The 14,800-nt window shown below is 46.0% G+C and overlaps 1 protein-coding gene across 2 annotated transcripts in view; it reads left to right on the top strand.

The window, feature by feature from the left end:
• The first annotated feature begins 1,498 nt into the window (after positions 1–1,498).
• PSD3 (pleckstrin and Sec7 domain containing 3) overlaps positions 1,499–14,800 on the top strand; it is a 155,780-nt gene continuing 142,478 nt past the window's right edge. Inside the window, exon 1 of one of the 2 annotated variants that reach the window (XM_050944334.1) lies at positions 1,499–1,536. In XM_050944334.1, coding sequence (XP_050800291.1) covers positions 1,516–1,536 — 21 coding nt within the window. In that variant the 5' untranslated portion in view covers positions 1,499–1,515. Of the gene's footprint in view, positions 1,537–1,738; positions 2,002–14,800 lie in introns of those variants that run through there. The other variant, XM_050944336.1, reaches the window with a different exon arrangement.

The following is a 14,800-nucleotide window of genomic DNA, read 5'->3' as shown; positions in this document are numbered from 1 at the left end:
ATACAGCTGTACTAATACAGCTGTAACAACCAGCGCTGCAAAACTTTAGATGTAGACATGGCCTTTGTTAAGTCCAGCAGACGTTTTAGGTGGTAAGCAGGGTGTTTTTCATGACTGGCAGCCCTCTGTCCTGCTCCACCCCCTTTTATAGCTTTGGCACAAGGCGGGAATCTTTTCTCCCTCTCCGGGTCCCCACCCCTCCTTCTAAATGGAAAAGTATCAGATTTAAGATGGATTTAATTATCCGGTGACATGGTCACATGTCACTGTAAAACCCCTAGTTTCCATTCCCCATGAGATGGCTCACACGTACACAGGAAGGCTTTCAAGTAACTAAGGCCATTTACAACTGATTGTTTCTGGAGCACCCTTTATGGTCTCCACATAATATGTTTACATCAGTGATACAAGTTTATATCTTATTCTCCTAACTCCAGATATAGAAATAATATATGGAAACAAATAGGATGAACACACTTACTAGATTACAAGCTGCCTAATGACACCATACACAGGGTATTTAGCATAAAGTATATTCCAGTTATGTCATATTCATAAGCATATTTCCATAAAGCATATAAAGTGCAACATCACAGAAGGGGCCAGTACTTTGCCCTCATCCCAGGAGCCTGTGGCCACAAAAAAAGTCCCTGGTAGCCACATTTGAGAAACACTGCACTAAAACAATATGTACTTGAGTGGAAATAATGGACAAATGCAATCAAGTTAAATCCCTGCTTAATCTGGATTGGCAACTACAGCCATTGTAGTTGCCAATTGTAGACTCATGATACTTGTTTTTCTTAAAGCTCCAGCTTCTGGAAGCCCATGATTCTATAAGAATCTCAACTTTCATTTAAAAACAAGTTTCTACACCTCATGGTTACAGAGAAATCGTGACATTTTACGCATGTATTATTTTGGGTGGAGTTTAAAAAAAAACACCTAAGGGGTTTAGGGGCATAAATCAGTGGCACTTGTACTCCTAAACCCCTTAGATGCATGTGAAAAACCTCTCACTTTAAATGCCATATGCCTACGGGCAGACACCCAATCTCTGTATTTTTAATCCTGCTGCTTTCTGTAATCCTCAAATTCCTTCTTGCACAGCAGGGGGATATGTGCTTTTTCCTCCTGGCTTGCTGCTGCTTTATCTACTTCTGGAAGATTGCACAGCTCGCTCTTAGGAGTCCCGGCTGCAGGCGGCCTCAGTACCGCCACGGGACAGAGCATCCTCCTCCCGGCAGGTGAGGAGCCCCGCTCCGGGGGTGCAGGAACGAGCCCCCTTGTGCGGCTCCGCCCTGCTCCAGCCGCGCTCGGCCTGGCCCCGCGCGAGCCCTGCAGCGGGTGTCCCCACGCGCCCGCCAGCCCAGCAGCAGCTCCGTGGGCGCATGCGCGCAGGCTCGCCGCGGCGGCAGGCTCGCACATGCCCAGAGGCCGGGGGAAGGCTCCGTTCCTGGCTCCGAGCCGGCTCGCGGGGGGAGGCGCGGCCGCTCCCGGGGCGGGCGATGGGCGATGGACGCAGGAGGTGGCGCGGTAAGAGGGCGCAGCGCAGCGCGCCCAGCCCCGGCCGGGCTGCCCGGAGCGGGACTTTGCCTCCCTGCCCGGGCTCGGTAGCAGCTGCCCCCGGGCCCCGCCGGGTGCGTGGGGGAGGCTCGGACACGCCAGCCGGGGAGCGCACGGGGCGGGTGTGTCACGCGGCGCGCCCAGCTGCGCGGGGCAGCCCGGGGCCCGCACCCGCCGGAGTTCGCATTCACCCAGTCGCCGGCAGTTCCGCGGGACTTCCCGGCTTTGCCGCCCCTGGCCTGCGGCTCTCTCGGGGCTGCCGGGGGTGCACACCAGGCATCAGCGGGATTCCTGCTGCCCTCTGGAAAGCGCTGTGCCCAAAGGGAAGTTGATCTTTGCAGAAGGTTTCTTCAGCCTGTAACCGCGCTCTCTTTTGAGTATTGCAAAGGAAAGTATCAGTTCTGCTGCGCGTGAAGATCAGGTTTGAATGGGCAGGTATTGCCACCAGTACAATCTTCTAGAGTCTCTTACGTTCAGATGCAATGAAACAACAACACGCCAGAGACCCTGTTTTGTTGTTATTGCCCAGCCAACATTGCCTAGTTTTAGATGAGGCAGGAAAGTGGGATGAGGCTCAGGGTAACAATCTGTGTTCCACATGTCAGTGTCTTGCCAAAAGAAAAGGCAACCCCCCTATTTTAATTTGATAACCCTGAGTTTAGCCAGCAGGGAAGTTAGTGTGTGCTAGACGTTGAAACCCCAGACTTCCACTGTGTTGTGCTGCTAGTGTCAGGTCAGGTGTCTTCATCTACCACTCTGACTACATAGGTTTTATTTATTCATAATTCCACCGTCTAGCGTAACGTCTATTGTTGGGGGCAAGGCAGAGACTTGGGCTGAATCAACAACTTGTTCCTCCGTGTCTCCTAGCCGCAGAAGGATGCATGTCACTGTAAACAGTTAGCATAACCCCACAGGATGCCCCATGGACAGGGGGGCTTTGTCTGAGATAAAACATCACTGAAACGGTATGGGAGAGCAACTGATAACTCGAAATGTTATTGCTCTTGGGCTATAGCCTAATGGTCCTTTATGCAAAGTAGATAACAATGGAATCCCTATTTTATTAACTAATTGGGGATTAAGGGTTTCATAAAATCAAAAAGTTCATAAAAGTGACCACTTCAAAATGACAGTAGGTACAGTGCATACCTTGCAGTATGGTGCACTGCATTGCTTTTTTTAAATCTTGTCCTTCCGACCGCTGAAAAGTGATTTCCAGTGCACTAAAGGTATCAGAATATGCAGGGATGTCAACTTGTTCTTCATCAGCATCACTTCCATTATGTGACTCTTTTCCCTGTCAAGGAAACATGGTCCATATAACTAGTTGTTTATAAGGTTAGTGTTTGTAAAATTAGGATTCTACTGCAAAATGTAGAGAAAAAGGTAAAACAGTGTATTAACAAAGTTGTCATTCACAAACCTGTACAAATCACCTCTTTCTCAGTAGCTGATTATGATCACTTCAGTCATTTGAGCTATATTTGTTTAGCTAGTGTTGTGGAAAGAAACTGCTTCCCTGAAATGCTGTTTCATCAGTTAGTGAAACTATGGGGCAGATCCTGAGATGGTGTATTTCAGTGGAGCTGTGCTAGTTTGCACAGCTAAGAACCTGTCCTAGTTTCACTGAAATACACCATTAATTAACAGCATCTGACGATCTGGCTACATATAGGCAGGAGCACTTTGTTGGGGCTTCTTTCTTTCTGGCATCACTTGGCTTCTGAGTCTATATGAAAAGGTATGTCTCCTTCATTATTCATATGGCCCAAATCCTTTCCCCCATGCAGTGCTTGAGGAAATGGGCTCTATTAGGATTTCTAATGGGTCTGTCACCGTAAGGTTAAGGGCTTGGTGCTAGGTAGTCCCATGAAAATTGGGGAAGAGGGAATCAAAATCCTATGGAGTGGCTTGCTTCTGCAGTCAATGGCTTTGCAGTGACTGGGCCATCTCTATATATTTGTCTGGTGGATTTGCATGACAGGACTTCAATTTCCAGTCTTGATATAAGAATTTTTTTGATAGGTTTGTGGGAATTAGCATCACACAACTTCAGTAACTGTAGCTAAGGGACCCAGTTGTTCCATTTGCATGTGCATAAATTGGGTTTTTACCAGGCACCTACCACTAATATCTGGGTGTCTGCAAATTGGAGACGATAGAGCAGGGAGTCCAGCAAGTAAACTAGATTTCTTCTTCCTTTTCAAGAGGTTGCTGGGCGAGGGAAGAGTGCAAGCTTTTCTTCTGTTGCTCTTGTGGCTAAATAAAGGTGGGTTGCACTTAGGAATGACCACACACCTCAGCACTCAGAGCTATCTCCTCTGGAAAGGAGTGCTAGACTTTTGGGGTAGTTGCTAGGAAGGCAGCTCTTGAGGAATAAGGATGCAATACCTGAGTAAGAGGGGCTCTTTTACATAGCCTGGGCCAGTGCAAGGTAGGGTCTTCAAGATGAGTGCTCTTGATAGCCCATATTATGAAAAGTGCAGTGGAATGATGTGCTGTTGGCAGCTAGGGTTGTTGCTGCCATGGTCTAGAGCTTTAAGGTCAGTGTGCTTATTCCCAAGCACAGAGAGTTGCAGTGATCAGCCTGGAAGCCACAAACGTGTGAATCACAGTGGCTAAGCCAGGTCTGATAGTTTGATAGATGCAGCTGCCCTTTCACCAAGGAAGGAAAGGCACTTTGGCAGCCATGGCTGATAAGGGGAGATCAGCACAGGTTACTGTTTGAATGCGGAAAAGCTTCCAGCTCTGTAAAAGGGTACAAGACTGGAGAGCCAGTGATGGGTTTCAATCTGAGTGTGCGTGGTTGTGGAGTAGTGTTGATGGTAGAGGGAGTTAAAAGCCATCCCATACATAACTGACTATATGTTAGGGCCCTGACTGGAGGGTACCTGAGTGGCTCCCAGCTCTGGAGGTTGTGTGCTGCTACTTTGCTGAACTGAGGGTCAATGGGAGGTAGTGGAGTGGTATCTAGCTGTTCTCTAAAAGCTCAAAAGACCCAACCCTTAATCTGAAAAGAGCCTATCTAGGTCTTGAGTTGACATTGCTTCACGAGTCCATCAGCAGCAGACTTACACAAGTTAAGAGCGAAGATGCTATTTGTACTCTGCTAATATGTGGCTACAAAACCAAGTAATCAGAATGTATAAACAACATCTCATTAGAGGATTAAATGATCAGGTATGCATATCCGGTCTCTGGGACATTTGACCTGGTTTCTCTGGAAAGTTACATTGATTAATCAGATATCTAACAGAAAATCTAATCTGATCTGGTAATGAACATGGTTCTCTACTTCCTTTTTTACTATCAAATGCACAGCTGAAGTGTTGACTTATCTTCAAATAACAGTAGCTCATACAATTATTACCTTAATGACACATTTATCTCTACACACTGAACAACAAATGTCAGGATTAATAGCAAGAGTCTCTTAGGCTCAGGATATGGTTTTATTCTCGTTAACAGGAAGAACCTTCAGGTTTTTATACTCCAGTGACTGCTTCCAAAACCAACCAGAACACTGCTGTGGAAACTCTTTTTTAGAGTCACAAAATATCATGTTAGTTTCAGATCTGTTTTCCACAAGCCCCTGTTGATTGGCATTGATTAGATTACCAAGTTGCATGGTCTTTCACAGGCTGCCATGAACCTGGCCTTCCCAAGCTGCACAGAGGTCCTTGGGGAGTGAGGATTATCAGAGCCATGGAGACAGGTGGACTCTAGCTGGAAGGGACTGCACTACTGTGATCTTTCCAAAAGTCACACTGTGCTCTGGCTGTTCCACCACTGACCACAATAACTCCTCTTGGGGTGCTGGAAACTCTCTTGTATCTGACTGGTCTGTTGTGCACAGGGTTGTACTAGTCTCTGGGGCTCTGCTTTTGCTCCTTACATGGGCAGTCCACATAGAGGAAGACCCAACTGCTCTGCTCCCTCCTCAGATGCTAGTGGTTGCTGAGGCCCTGGGGTATTATGCTCGTGACCCTTCTGCGTTCTCTGTTTGTCTGGAATTCACTTGCTGGTCCCTGCCCCCAAGAAGAAAAGGAAGATGTTCAAAAAGGACAAAAAATACCTTCTTCCTTCATGGAGGAAGCAGCATTCTCAAGATGGGAGACTTCCTCCCTAGGGCCAGATTAACACCTAGGCAGCCTAGGCACATGCCGAGGGCCCAGTTGTTTGTTTTTTTTTTTTGAGCGGGGGAGAACCAAGCAGGGATGCAACAACTGTACACTAGGTTGCAATGCCACTCACTCAAATTTGGCCTCGTCCCGATTGTGATGGAGGGGTGGCAGGGCCCAAACTGAGTGGGCAGTAGGGTGGCCAGTGCTCCTTCTCCACTCTGCTGCTGTGGGGCCAGCTCCTGCACCAGACCACCAGCCAGAGCTTCGCCGCCCCAGGCACAGAATGGGGAGCTGCAATTGTGTCTGCACAGGGAAGCTGGCCAGGAGAGGGGCAGCAAGAGCCCTGAGGGTGGGCATGAGGGGGGCAGTATACATACAGTGGGAGCCAATTGCTGACTGATCTGGGGAGTGTGTGTGTGTGGTGGGGGAGTTAACTAAGCAACAACTGTGTATGTGTGCTTAGGGCCCAGTGATGGGCTGATCTGGCCCTGTTCCTTACCCTTGGATAGCTCTCTATGTGAATCTGGCTGTAATAGTGGCAGTGGGCTTTTTGAGTCTGATTTAAACAAGCCCCTTATTACAGGTAAACATGCCCCCTCCAGAAATCATTATGCGCGAGAAGGGACACTGTTAATGTTCAATAACTCAGCATCAGTCTGATTAACGTCCTTTTGAAGGTGGTTGCACACAGTTGGCTTTCATTGCGAATACTAGACCAGTGTGTTCTGGCCGAGGTAGTCAAATGTGGGGCTTTAAGTCTGTGGGTTGATGTCTAAATAAGTGGCCTGACTCTTAAAAGTGCACACACAGGAGCTTCCACTGGGGGACCTAGTGAGGGCGTGGCACTCTGGGAAATCAGGCCATCATCCACTTAGATACCAATTCAGCAACCTAGCTTCACATTTAAACAAAATAAATAAATCTTGGCCTTAGTCACCTTAAAGGCCTCTGTGTCTTTTAGAAATGTACTGCTCTGCCATTAAGGGTAAATCACATACAGGTGCACTGCACTGGAGTACCACTAAGGACCAGCTGTAAGGGCCTAGTGCACCACCGAAGCCTTAGTGAGAATTCTTTGCATTGGAGTAAACTTTGATGAAGATGAACTGCATACACAAATGCCTAGGGAACTTTCATGTGAAACTTCACTGAGAGACATATAATTTGCTACCTTTTTTTTGTTACTTCATGCAGCCCTCAAGCTGCTAAATGAGAATAGCGGGTCTGTGTGACATGGGAGAGAGCCATGTGTGCTGTGCAGTTTCAAATAGCTTTATGTATTTAGCAAGCCCAAGCATGGCATGCCGCAGAAATGGAGTTGTTGAGTAGGGTGGGACCTCGCTGCCACAAGGCTAAGAGCTTAATATCATTTAAAGAGTGTTATAACTTGCTTATGAGGCATATTTCTTCCTAACCTCCAGCTGAGGGAGTTGGCTTATGCCCTGAAGTATGAGGGTTTATATCACTTCCAAACTTACATTTTATTTTTTAATCCTTACTAATGCAGCTCGGAATGTTCCCTGTAAATATCCAGGCTTTTTCTGAATGCTGCTAAGCTCTTGGCTTCTGAGATCTTGTGACTTCAATGGGCTTTGGATCAACCCCAAAGTTAGTGGCAAAATTGGGAACAGAAATCAGGAATCATAACTCCCAGCACTGTGCTTGATACAACAATACCAGCCAGGCCCTTTGCTGCAGCACAGTCTTCAGAGACAGACTTAATGGTAGCTGTCTCTCCATGATGTTAAAACTGCACTACTTCTGGCCAAGATCTTTAAAAATGGATGCCTAAAGTTAAAGTACTAAGGGCCTGAACCTCATTTACAGTAAGGCACCTTTATAATGCCAAAACAGTATAAAAGAGGTCTGAAAGTCAGGATATATTCTAGTGTAAATAATAGGGCCGTCAAGCAATTAAAAAAATTAAGTGCAATGAAATAACAATAGAATACCATTTAATTAAATATCTTTGGATGTTTTCTACATTTTCAAATATATTGATTTTGATTACAACACAGAACACAAAGTGTACGGTGCTCACTTTATATTTATTTTTTATTACAAATATTTTCACAGTAAAAAAATAAATAGTATTTTTCAATTCATCTAATACAAGTACTATAAGTGCAGTCTCTTTGTCATGAAAGTTGAACTTAAAAATGTAGAATTATATACAAAAAAACCTGCATTCAAAAATAAAACAATGTAAAACTTTAGAGCCTACAAGTCCACTCAATCCTACTTCAGCCAATTGCTCAGACAAACAAGGCTGGTTACAATTTGCAGGAGATAATGCTGCTTGCTTCTTGTTTACAATGTCACCTGAAAGTGAGAACAGGAGTTCGCATGGCACTGATGTAGCCAACCTCACAAGATATTTACGTGCCAGATGTGCTAAAGATTCATACGTCCCTTCATGTTTCAACCACTATTTCAGAGGACGTGCCTCCATGCTGATAATGGATTTTGTCCGATAACGATCCAAAGCCAAATGGACTGACATTTGTTCATTTTCATCATCTGAGTCAGATGCCACCAGCAGGTTGATTTTCTTTTTTTGATGGTTTGGGTTCTGTAGTTTCTGTATCTGAGTGTTGCTCTTTTAGGACTTCTGTAAGCATGCCTCACACCCCATTTCGGTCAGTTTTTTGGACAGCACTTCAGATTCTTAAACCTTGGGTCAAGTGCTGTAGCTATTTTTTAGAAATCTCACATTGGTACCTTCTTTGCCTTTTTTAAGATCTGCTGTGAAAGTGTTCTTAAAATGAATAACATGTGCAGGGTGATCATCCAGAAGTGCTATAACATGAAATATATGGCAGAATGCGGGTAAAACAGAGCAGAGACATACAGTTCTCCCCCAAGGAGAGAAATTTAATTAATGCACCATTTTTTTAACGAGCATCATCAGCATGGATGTCCTCTGGAGTGGTGGCCAAAGCATGAAGGGGCATACGAATGTTTAGCATATCTAGCACATAAATACCTTGCAACGCCAGCTACAGAAGTGCCATGCAAACGCCTGTTCTCACTTTCAGGTAACGTTTGTAAATAAGAAGTAGGCAGCAGTATCTCCCATAAATGTAAACTAGCTTGTTTGTCTTAGCGATTGGCTGAACAAGAAGTAGGACTGAGTGGACTTGTAGGCTCTGAAGTTTACATTGTTTTGTTTTTGAGTTCAGTTATGTAATAAAAAAAAGCTACATTTGTAAGTTACACTTTCATAATAAAGATATTGCACTACAGTAGCTGTATGAGGTGAATTGAAAAATACTATTTCTTTTATCATTTTTATAGTGCAAATATTTGTAATAAAAATAATACTATAAAGTGAGCACTATACACTTTGTGTTCTGTGTTGTAACAGAAATCAATATATTTGAAAATGTAGAAAAACATGCACAAATATTTAATACATTTTAATTGGTATTCTATTGTTTAACATTGTGATTGTGATTTTTTTGAGTTAATTGCATGAGTTAACTGCGACTAATCGACAGCCCTAGCAAATAAGAATTGTAGCCCAACTCTATACTTAGACACCTGAGTAAGTGGCCATATTGTTTCCAAGAATGTTGAGCACTCTGCTGTTTTTTTTAAGTATCTGAAGGAAGCTCTTAGTCTAATTTTAGGCACCTATTTTTATAAATCTTAGCCTGTGAATTAAAATGACAGGAATTTCTGGCTCTTGTTGGATGATGCTGTAGTGAACTGGAACAAGAATTTCTTTCCTGAGAGTATGGCTCAATTTGATACTGGTCCTGTATGGGTAGTATCCCATCTAACTCCTTAGGGTAGTGAAGAGCGAATATACTGGTTTAAAGACTTTGACTTTCATCACCTATTGATCTACTGGCACCTGTTGCTCAAGTGGCACCTGTTACATTTTTAGGAAGTCAAACCAGGTACATGCAGTTTTTCTCTACATGTAAAGAGGCCTCATTTGTGTGCATGCCACAACTGTACAATGAGAAGCATGTCTAATCCAAGTAAAAGAATGCATAGCTTGTTTAATCATTTGGACAAATCTTTTGTTATACATTTTTGTAGCTGGGTGTAGTATGCAGCTGACTTGATCGGGCAACTTCAGGAGGTTCACTGTTAATAACTATTCTGCTGGATCAGGTCTCCTAAAATGCTTCCCTCTTGAGACTCTTGTTCTTTTTACTGTTCAAATACTCATGACTCTCTGTGTAGAATTTTATACACCAATCACCAAAATGCTGAGGCTAATTCAGCAAAGCTGTCTCAGAAGAAGAAAGTTAGGGGTGGGGTAGGAGAGGAGTGGCCAGAAAAGACTGCAGCAGCTGTTTTGGAATGTGGGATGAGGTGCTCATCTGCCCATCTATCCATTGCAGAAAACATAATGGGTGAAATCGTGAACCTGCTGAAGTCAGCTGCAAAACTTCCATTGACTTCAGCGGGGCCAGGATTCCATTCAAAAGGTCCTCTCCATCTCTAGATTCTGTGATTAAATAGCCCCATCAATATAGATCCTTATAATGAAGTTTGTGTTTCTAAGGCCTGGTCTTCACTACGAGTTTAGGTCGAATTTAGCAGCGCTAAACTGAATTAACCCTGCACCTGTCCATGCAACGAAGCCATTTACTTCGACATAAAGGGCTTTTAAAATCAATTTCTGTACTCCTCTCTGACGAGTGGAGCAGTGCTGAAATCGACATTGCCGGTTCAAATTAGGGTTAGTGTGGACGCAATTCAACGGTATTGGCCTCCGGGAGCTATCCCACAGTGCACCATTGTGACCGCTCTGGACAGCAATCTGAACTCGGATGCACTGGCCAGGTAGACAGGAAAAGCCCCACGAACTTTTGAATTTCATTTCCTGTTTGCCCAGCATGGAGAGCTGATCAGCACAGGTGACCATGCAGAGCTCATCAGCATAGGTAACCATGCGGTCCGAGAATCGAAAAAGAGCTCCAGCATAGACTGTACAGGAGATACTTGATCTGATCGCTGTATGGGGAGAGGATTCCGTACTAGCAGAACTCCGTTCCAAAAGACAGAATGCCAAAACATTTGAAAAAGTCTCCAAGGGCATGATGGAGAGAGGACACAGTAGGGACTCAGTACAGTGCCACGTGAAAATTAAAGAGCTCAGACAAGCCTACTAGAAAACGAAAGAAGCAAATGGACGGTCTGGTGCAGAGCCACAGACATGCCACTTCTAAGCTGAGCTGCATGTAATTCAAAGGGGGGGGGCACCACCACTATCCCACCCCGACCATGGATTCCGAGGAGAGGGTACTCTCAGCCATGCCTGAGGATTTTGTGGACTGGGAAGTTGATGATGAGGAGGAGGAGGAGGACGAGCTCGCGAAGAGCACACAGCACACTGTTCTCCCCAACAGCCAGGATCTTTTTTTCAGCCTGACTGAAGTAGCCTCCCAACCCTCCCAAGGCAGTATCCTGTACCATGAAGGGACCTCTGGTGAGTGTACCTTTGTAAATATAAAACATGGTTTAAAAGTAAATGTTTTTTAATGATTAATTTGCACTGAGGACTTGGGATGCATTCGCAGCCAGTACAGCTACTGGAAAAGTCTGTTAATGTGTCTGGGGATGGAGCAGAAATCCTCCAGGGACATCCCCATGAAGCTCTCCTGGAGGTACTCCAAAAGTCGTTGCAGAAGGTTTCTGGGCAGCGCAGCCTTATTCCGTCCTCCATGGTAGGACACTTTACCATGCCATGCTAGTAGCAAGTAATCTGGTATCATTGCATGACAAAGCATGGCAGCGTATGGTCCCGGTGTTTGCTAGCATTCAAGCAACATCCGTTCTTTATCTCATTGTGTTATCCTCAGGAGAGTGATATCGTTCATGGTAACCTGGTTGAAATAGGGGAATTTAATTAAGGGGACAGAGGTGGCCGTTCCTATGGGGCTGTTTGTCTGTGGCTGCAAAGAAATCGTTCCCTGCAGTTAGCCAGGCTGAGCCGAGGGCGGGCATTGGCGCTGAGCTGTTTGCATTTGGCTAGCAGGGATCTTCCCTGATACCAGCCACGCAGTGGGGGGAAGGGTAAAGTGATCATCCCAGAGAATTGGATGGAGGAGGGGGTTAATTTGGTTTCTACTGCTGCATGTTAACACGAAAACTGCAGCACTCAACTGGCTTTGCTTGGTATGGGAAAGGAGGGCGCTGCTTTTATGAAAGTTGCAGAAACCGGAAGACAATGGCTTACCATAGCCGCATCGCATGCAAGCCGAATTCAATGTTGCCTGGCCCTGCGTCTGTGATCTCTAACATCAAAGCCACAGGCAGTCAATATTAAGATGCAAAATGTGACTTTGTGCTATGTGATGTGAATAGTGTTGTTCACCGTGAAAGAGTATACTCATTGTTCCCTAAAATGTATCTTTTTAAATAGCTCTCTCCCTTTTTTCCTCCCTCCTGCAGCTGCAAATTTTTCAAGCATCCCTCCTCCATCCTGAAGGCTATCTCAGATAAGGCAGTGAAAAAATCGCACGCAAGATGAAATGTTCTGTGAGATCATGCAGTCGACCCACAGTGAAAGAGCTCATTTGAATGAATGGAAGGACACAGTATCGCAATACAGGAAAGCGGCCAACGAACGTGAGGACAGGAGAGATGCTCGAGATGAGAGGTGGCAGCAGGAAGATCAGAGGAGGCAGGATGCAACGCTGGAGCTACTGCGGGATCAAACGGACATCCTCTGGCGTCTGGTGGAGCTTCAGGAATGGCAGCAGGATCACAGAGTGCCACTGCAGCCCCTGTTTAACCGCCCTCCCCATGTTCCATAGCCTCCTCACCCAGATGCCCAAGAACGCAGAGGGGGAGGCTCCATGCACGCTGCCACTCCACCCTAGTGGACAGCCCAAGCAAAAGGCTGTCATTCAACAAGTTTTGAAGTTGCCTTTTCCTTCCTTCCCTCCTCCTCTCCTCCCACACCCCACCTGGGCTACCTTGTCAGTTCTCTCCCTATTTTTATAATCAATTATTAAAGAATACATGATTTTTAAACAATAGTGACTTTATTTCCTTTGAAAGCAAACTGTGATCGAAGCGGGGAGGGTGGGTTGCTTACAGGGAATGAGTCAATCAAAGAGGCAGGTTTTCATCAAGGAGAAACAAACAGCACTCTCACACCATAGCCTGGCCAGTCATGAAACTGGTTTTCAAAGCTTCTCTGATGTGCAGCGCTTCCTGGTGTGCTCTTCTAATCGCTCTGGTGTCTGGCTGCGTGTAATCAGCGGCCAGGTGATTTGCCTCAACCTCCCACCCTGCCATAAAGGTCTCCCCCTTACTCTCACAGAGATTGTGGACCACACAGCAAGCAGTAATAACAATGGGGATATTGGTTTGGCTGAGGTCTGAGCGAGTCAGTAATGTGCACCAGCGTCCCTTTAAATGGCCAATTGCACATTCAACCACCATTCTACACTTGCTCAGCCTGTTGTTGAACAGCTCCTGACTACTGTCCAGGCTGCCTGTGTATAGTTTCATGGGCATTAAGGGGTAGGCTGGGTCCCCCAAGGATAACTCTAGGCATTTCAACATCCTCAACAGTTAGTTATTTTCTGGTCTGGGAAGTAAATCCCTTCCTGCAGCCATTTAAACAGACCAGAATTCCTGAAGACGGGAGCGTCATGAACCTTTCCCGGCCATCCCACGTTGATGTTGGTGAACGTCCCTTGTGATCCACCAGTGCTTGCAGCACCATTGAAAAGTACCCCTTGCAGTTTATGTACTGGCTGCCTTGGTGCTCCGGTGCCAAGATAGGGATATGGGTTCCATCTATTGCCCCACCACAGTTAGGGAATCCCATTGCAGCAAAGCCATCCTATATGACCTGCACATGTCCCAGAGTCACTACCTTTGGTAGCAGCAGCTCAGTGATTCCTTTGGCTTGCATCACAGCAGCCCTCTCAGTAGATTTGTCCACTCCAAATTGATTCCCGGCTGACCAGTAGCTGTCTGGCATTGCAAGCTTCCAGAGGGCTATCGCCACTCACTTCTCAACTGTGAGGGCTGCTCTCATCTTGGTATTCTGGCTCTTCAGGGCAGGGGAAAGCAAGTCACAAAGTTCTATAAAAGTGGCCCTACGCATACGAAAGTTTTGCAGCCACTGGGAATCGTCCCACACCTGCAACACTTACCAGTCCGTGGTTGTTTCCCAGGTCCAGAATCAGCGTTCCATGGCATGAACCTGCCCTATTAACACCATGGTTGGTGATGGGATGTTGGATTGGATGGGATCTGAGTTACTGCAGAGAATTCTTTTCTGAGTGCTGGCTGGTGAGTCTTGACCACATGCTCAGGGTTTAGCTGATCGCCATATTTGGGGTCGGGAGGGAATTTTCCTCCAGGGCAGATTGGCAGAGGCCCTGCAGGTTTTTCACCTTCCTCTGCAGCGTGGGGCATGGGTCACTTGCTGGTGGATTCTCTGCAGCTTGAGGTCTTCAAACCACAATTTGAAGACTTCAATAACTCAGTCATAGGTTAGGGGTTTGTTATAGAAGTGGATGGGTAGGGTTCTGTGGCCTGCTTTGTGCAGGGGGTCGGACTAGATGATCACATTGGTCCCTTCTGACCCTAGAATCTATGAATCTATGATCTCTGTGTCCATGTCCTCATCACTCTCGTCACCGTGCTGCTGCTGCCTCCTCATCTGGTTTTGCAGGTTCTGGTTCAGCATAAACTGCATGATAACGCGCGGGGTGTTTACAATGTTCATGACTGCTGCGTTGAGCTGAGCGGGCTCCATGCTTGCCGTGGTATGGCGTCTGCACAGGTAACCCAGGAAAAAAGGCATGAAATAGTTGTCTGCCGTTGCTTTCAGGGAGGCAGGGAGGGAGAGGGGGGACTGATGACATGTACCTAGAACCACCCACGACAATGTTTTTGCCCCATCAGGCATTGGGATCTCAACCCAGAATTCCAATGGGTGAGGGACACTGCGAGAACTATGGGATAGCTACCCACAGTGCAACGCTCCGGAAGTCGACGCTAGTCTCAGTACGTGGACGCACACCGCCGAATTAATATGCTTAGTGTGGCTGCATGCACTCGACTTTATACAGTCTGTTTCCAAAAATCGAATTCTGTAAAATTGGAGTAATCCCGTAGTA

The sequence above is a fragment of the Gopherus flavomarginatus genome, chromosome 3 (assembly GCF_025201925.1).
Source record: "Gopherus flavomarginatus isolate rGopFla2 chromosome 3, rGopFla2.mat.asm, whole genome shotgun sequence".
Lineage (NCBI taxonomy): Eukaryota > Metazoa > Chordata > Testudines > Testudinidae > Gopherus > Gopherus flavomarginatus.
This window is presented reverse-complemented; position numbering and strand designations above follow the sequence as displayed.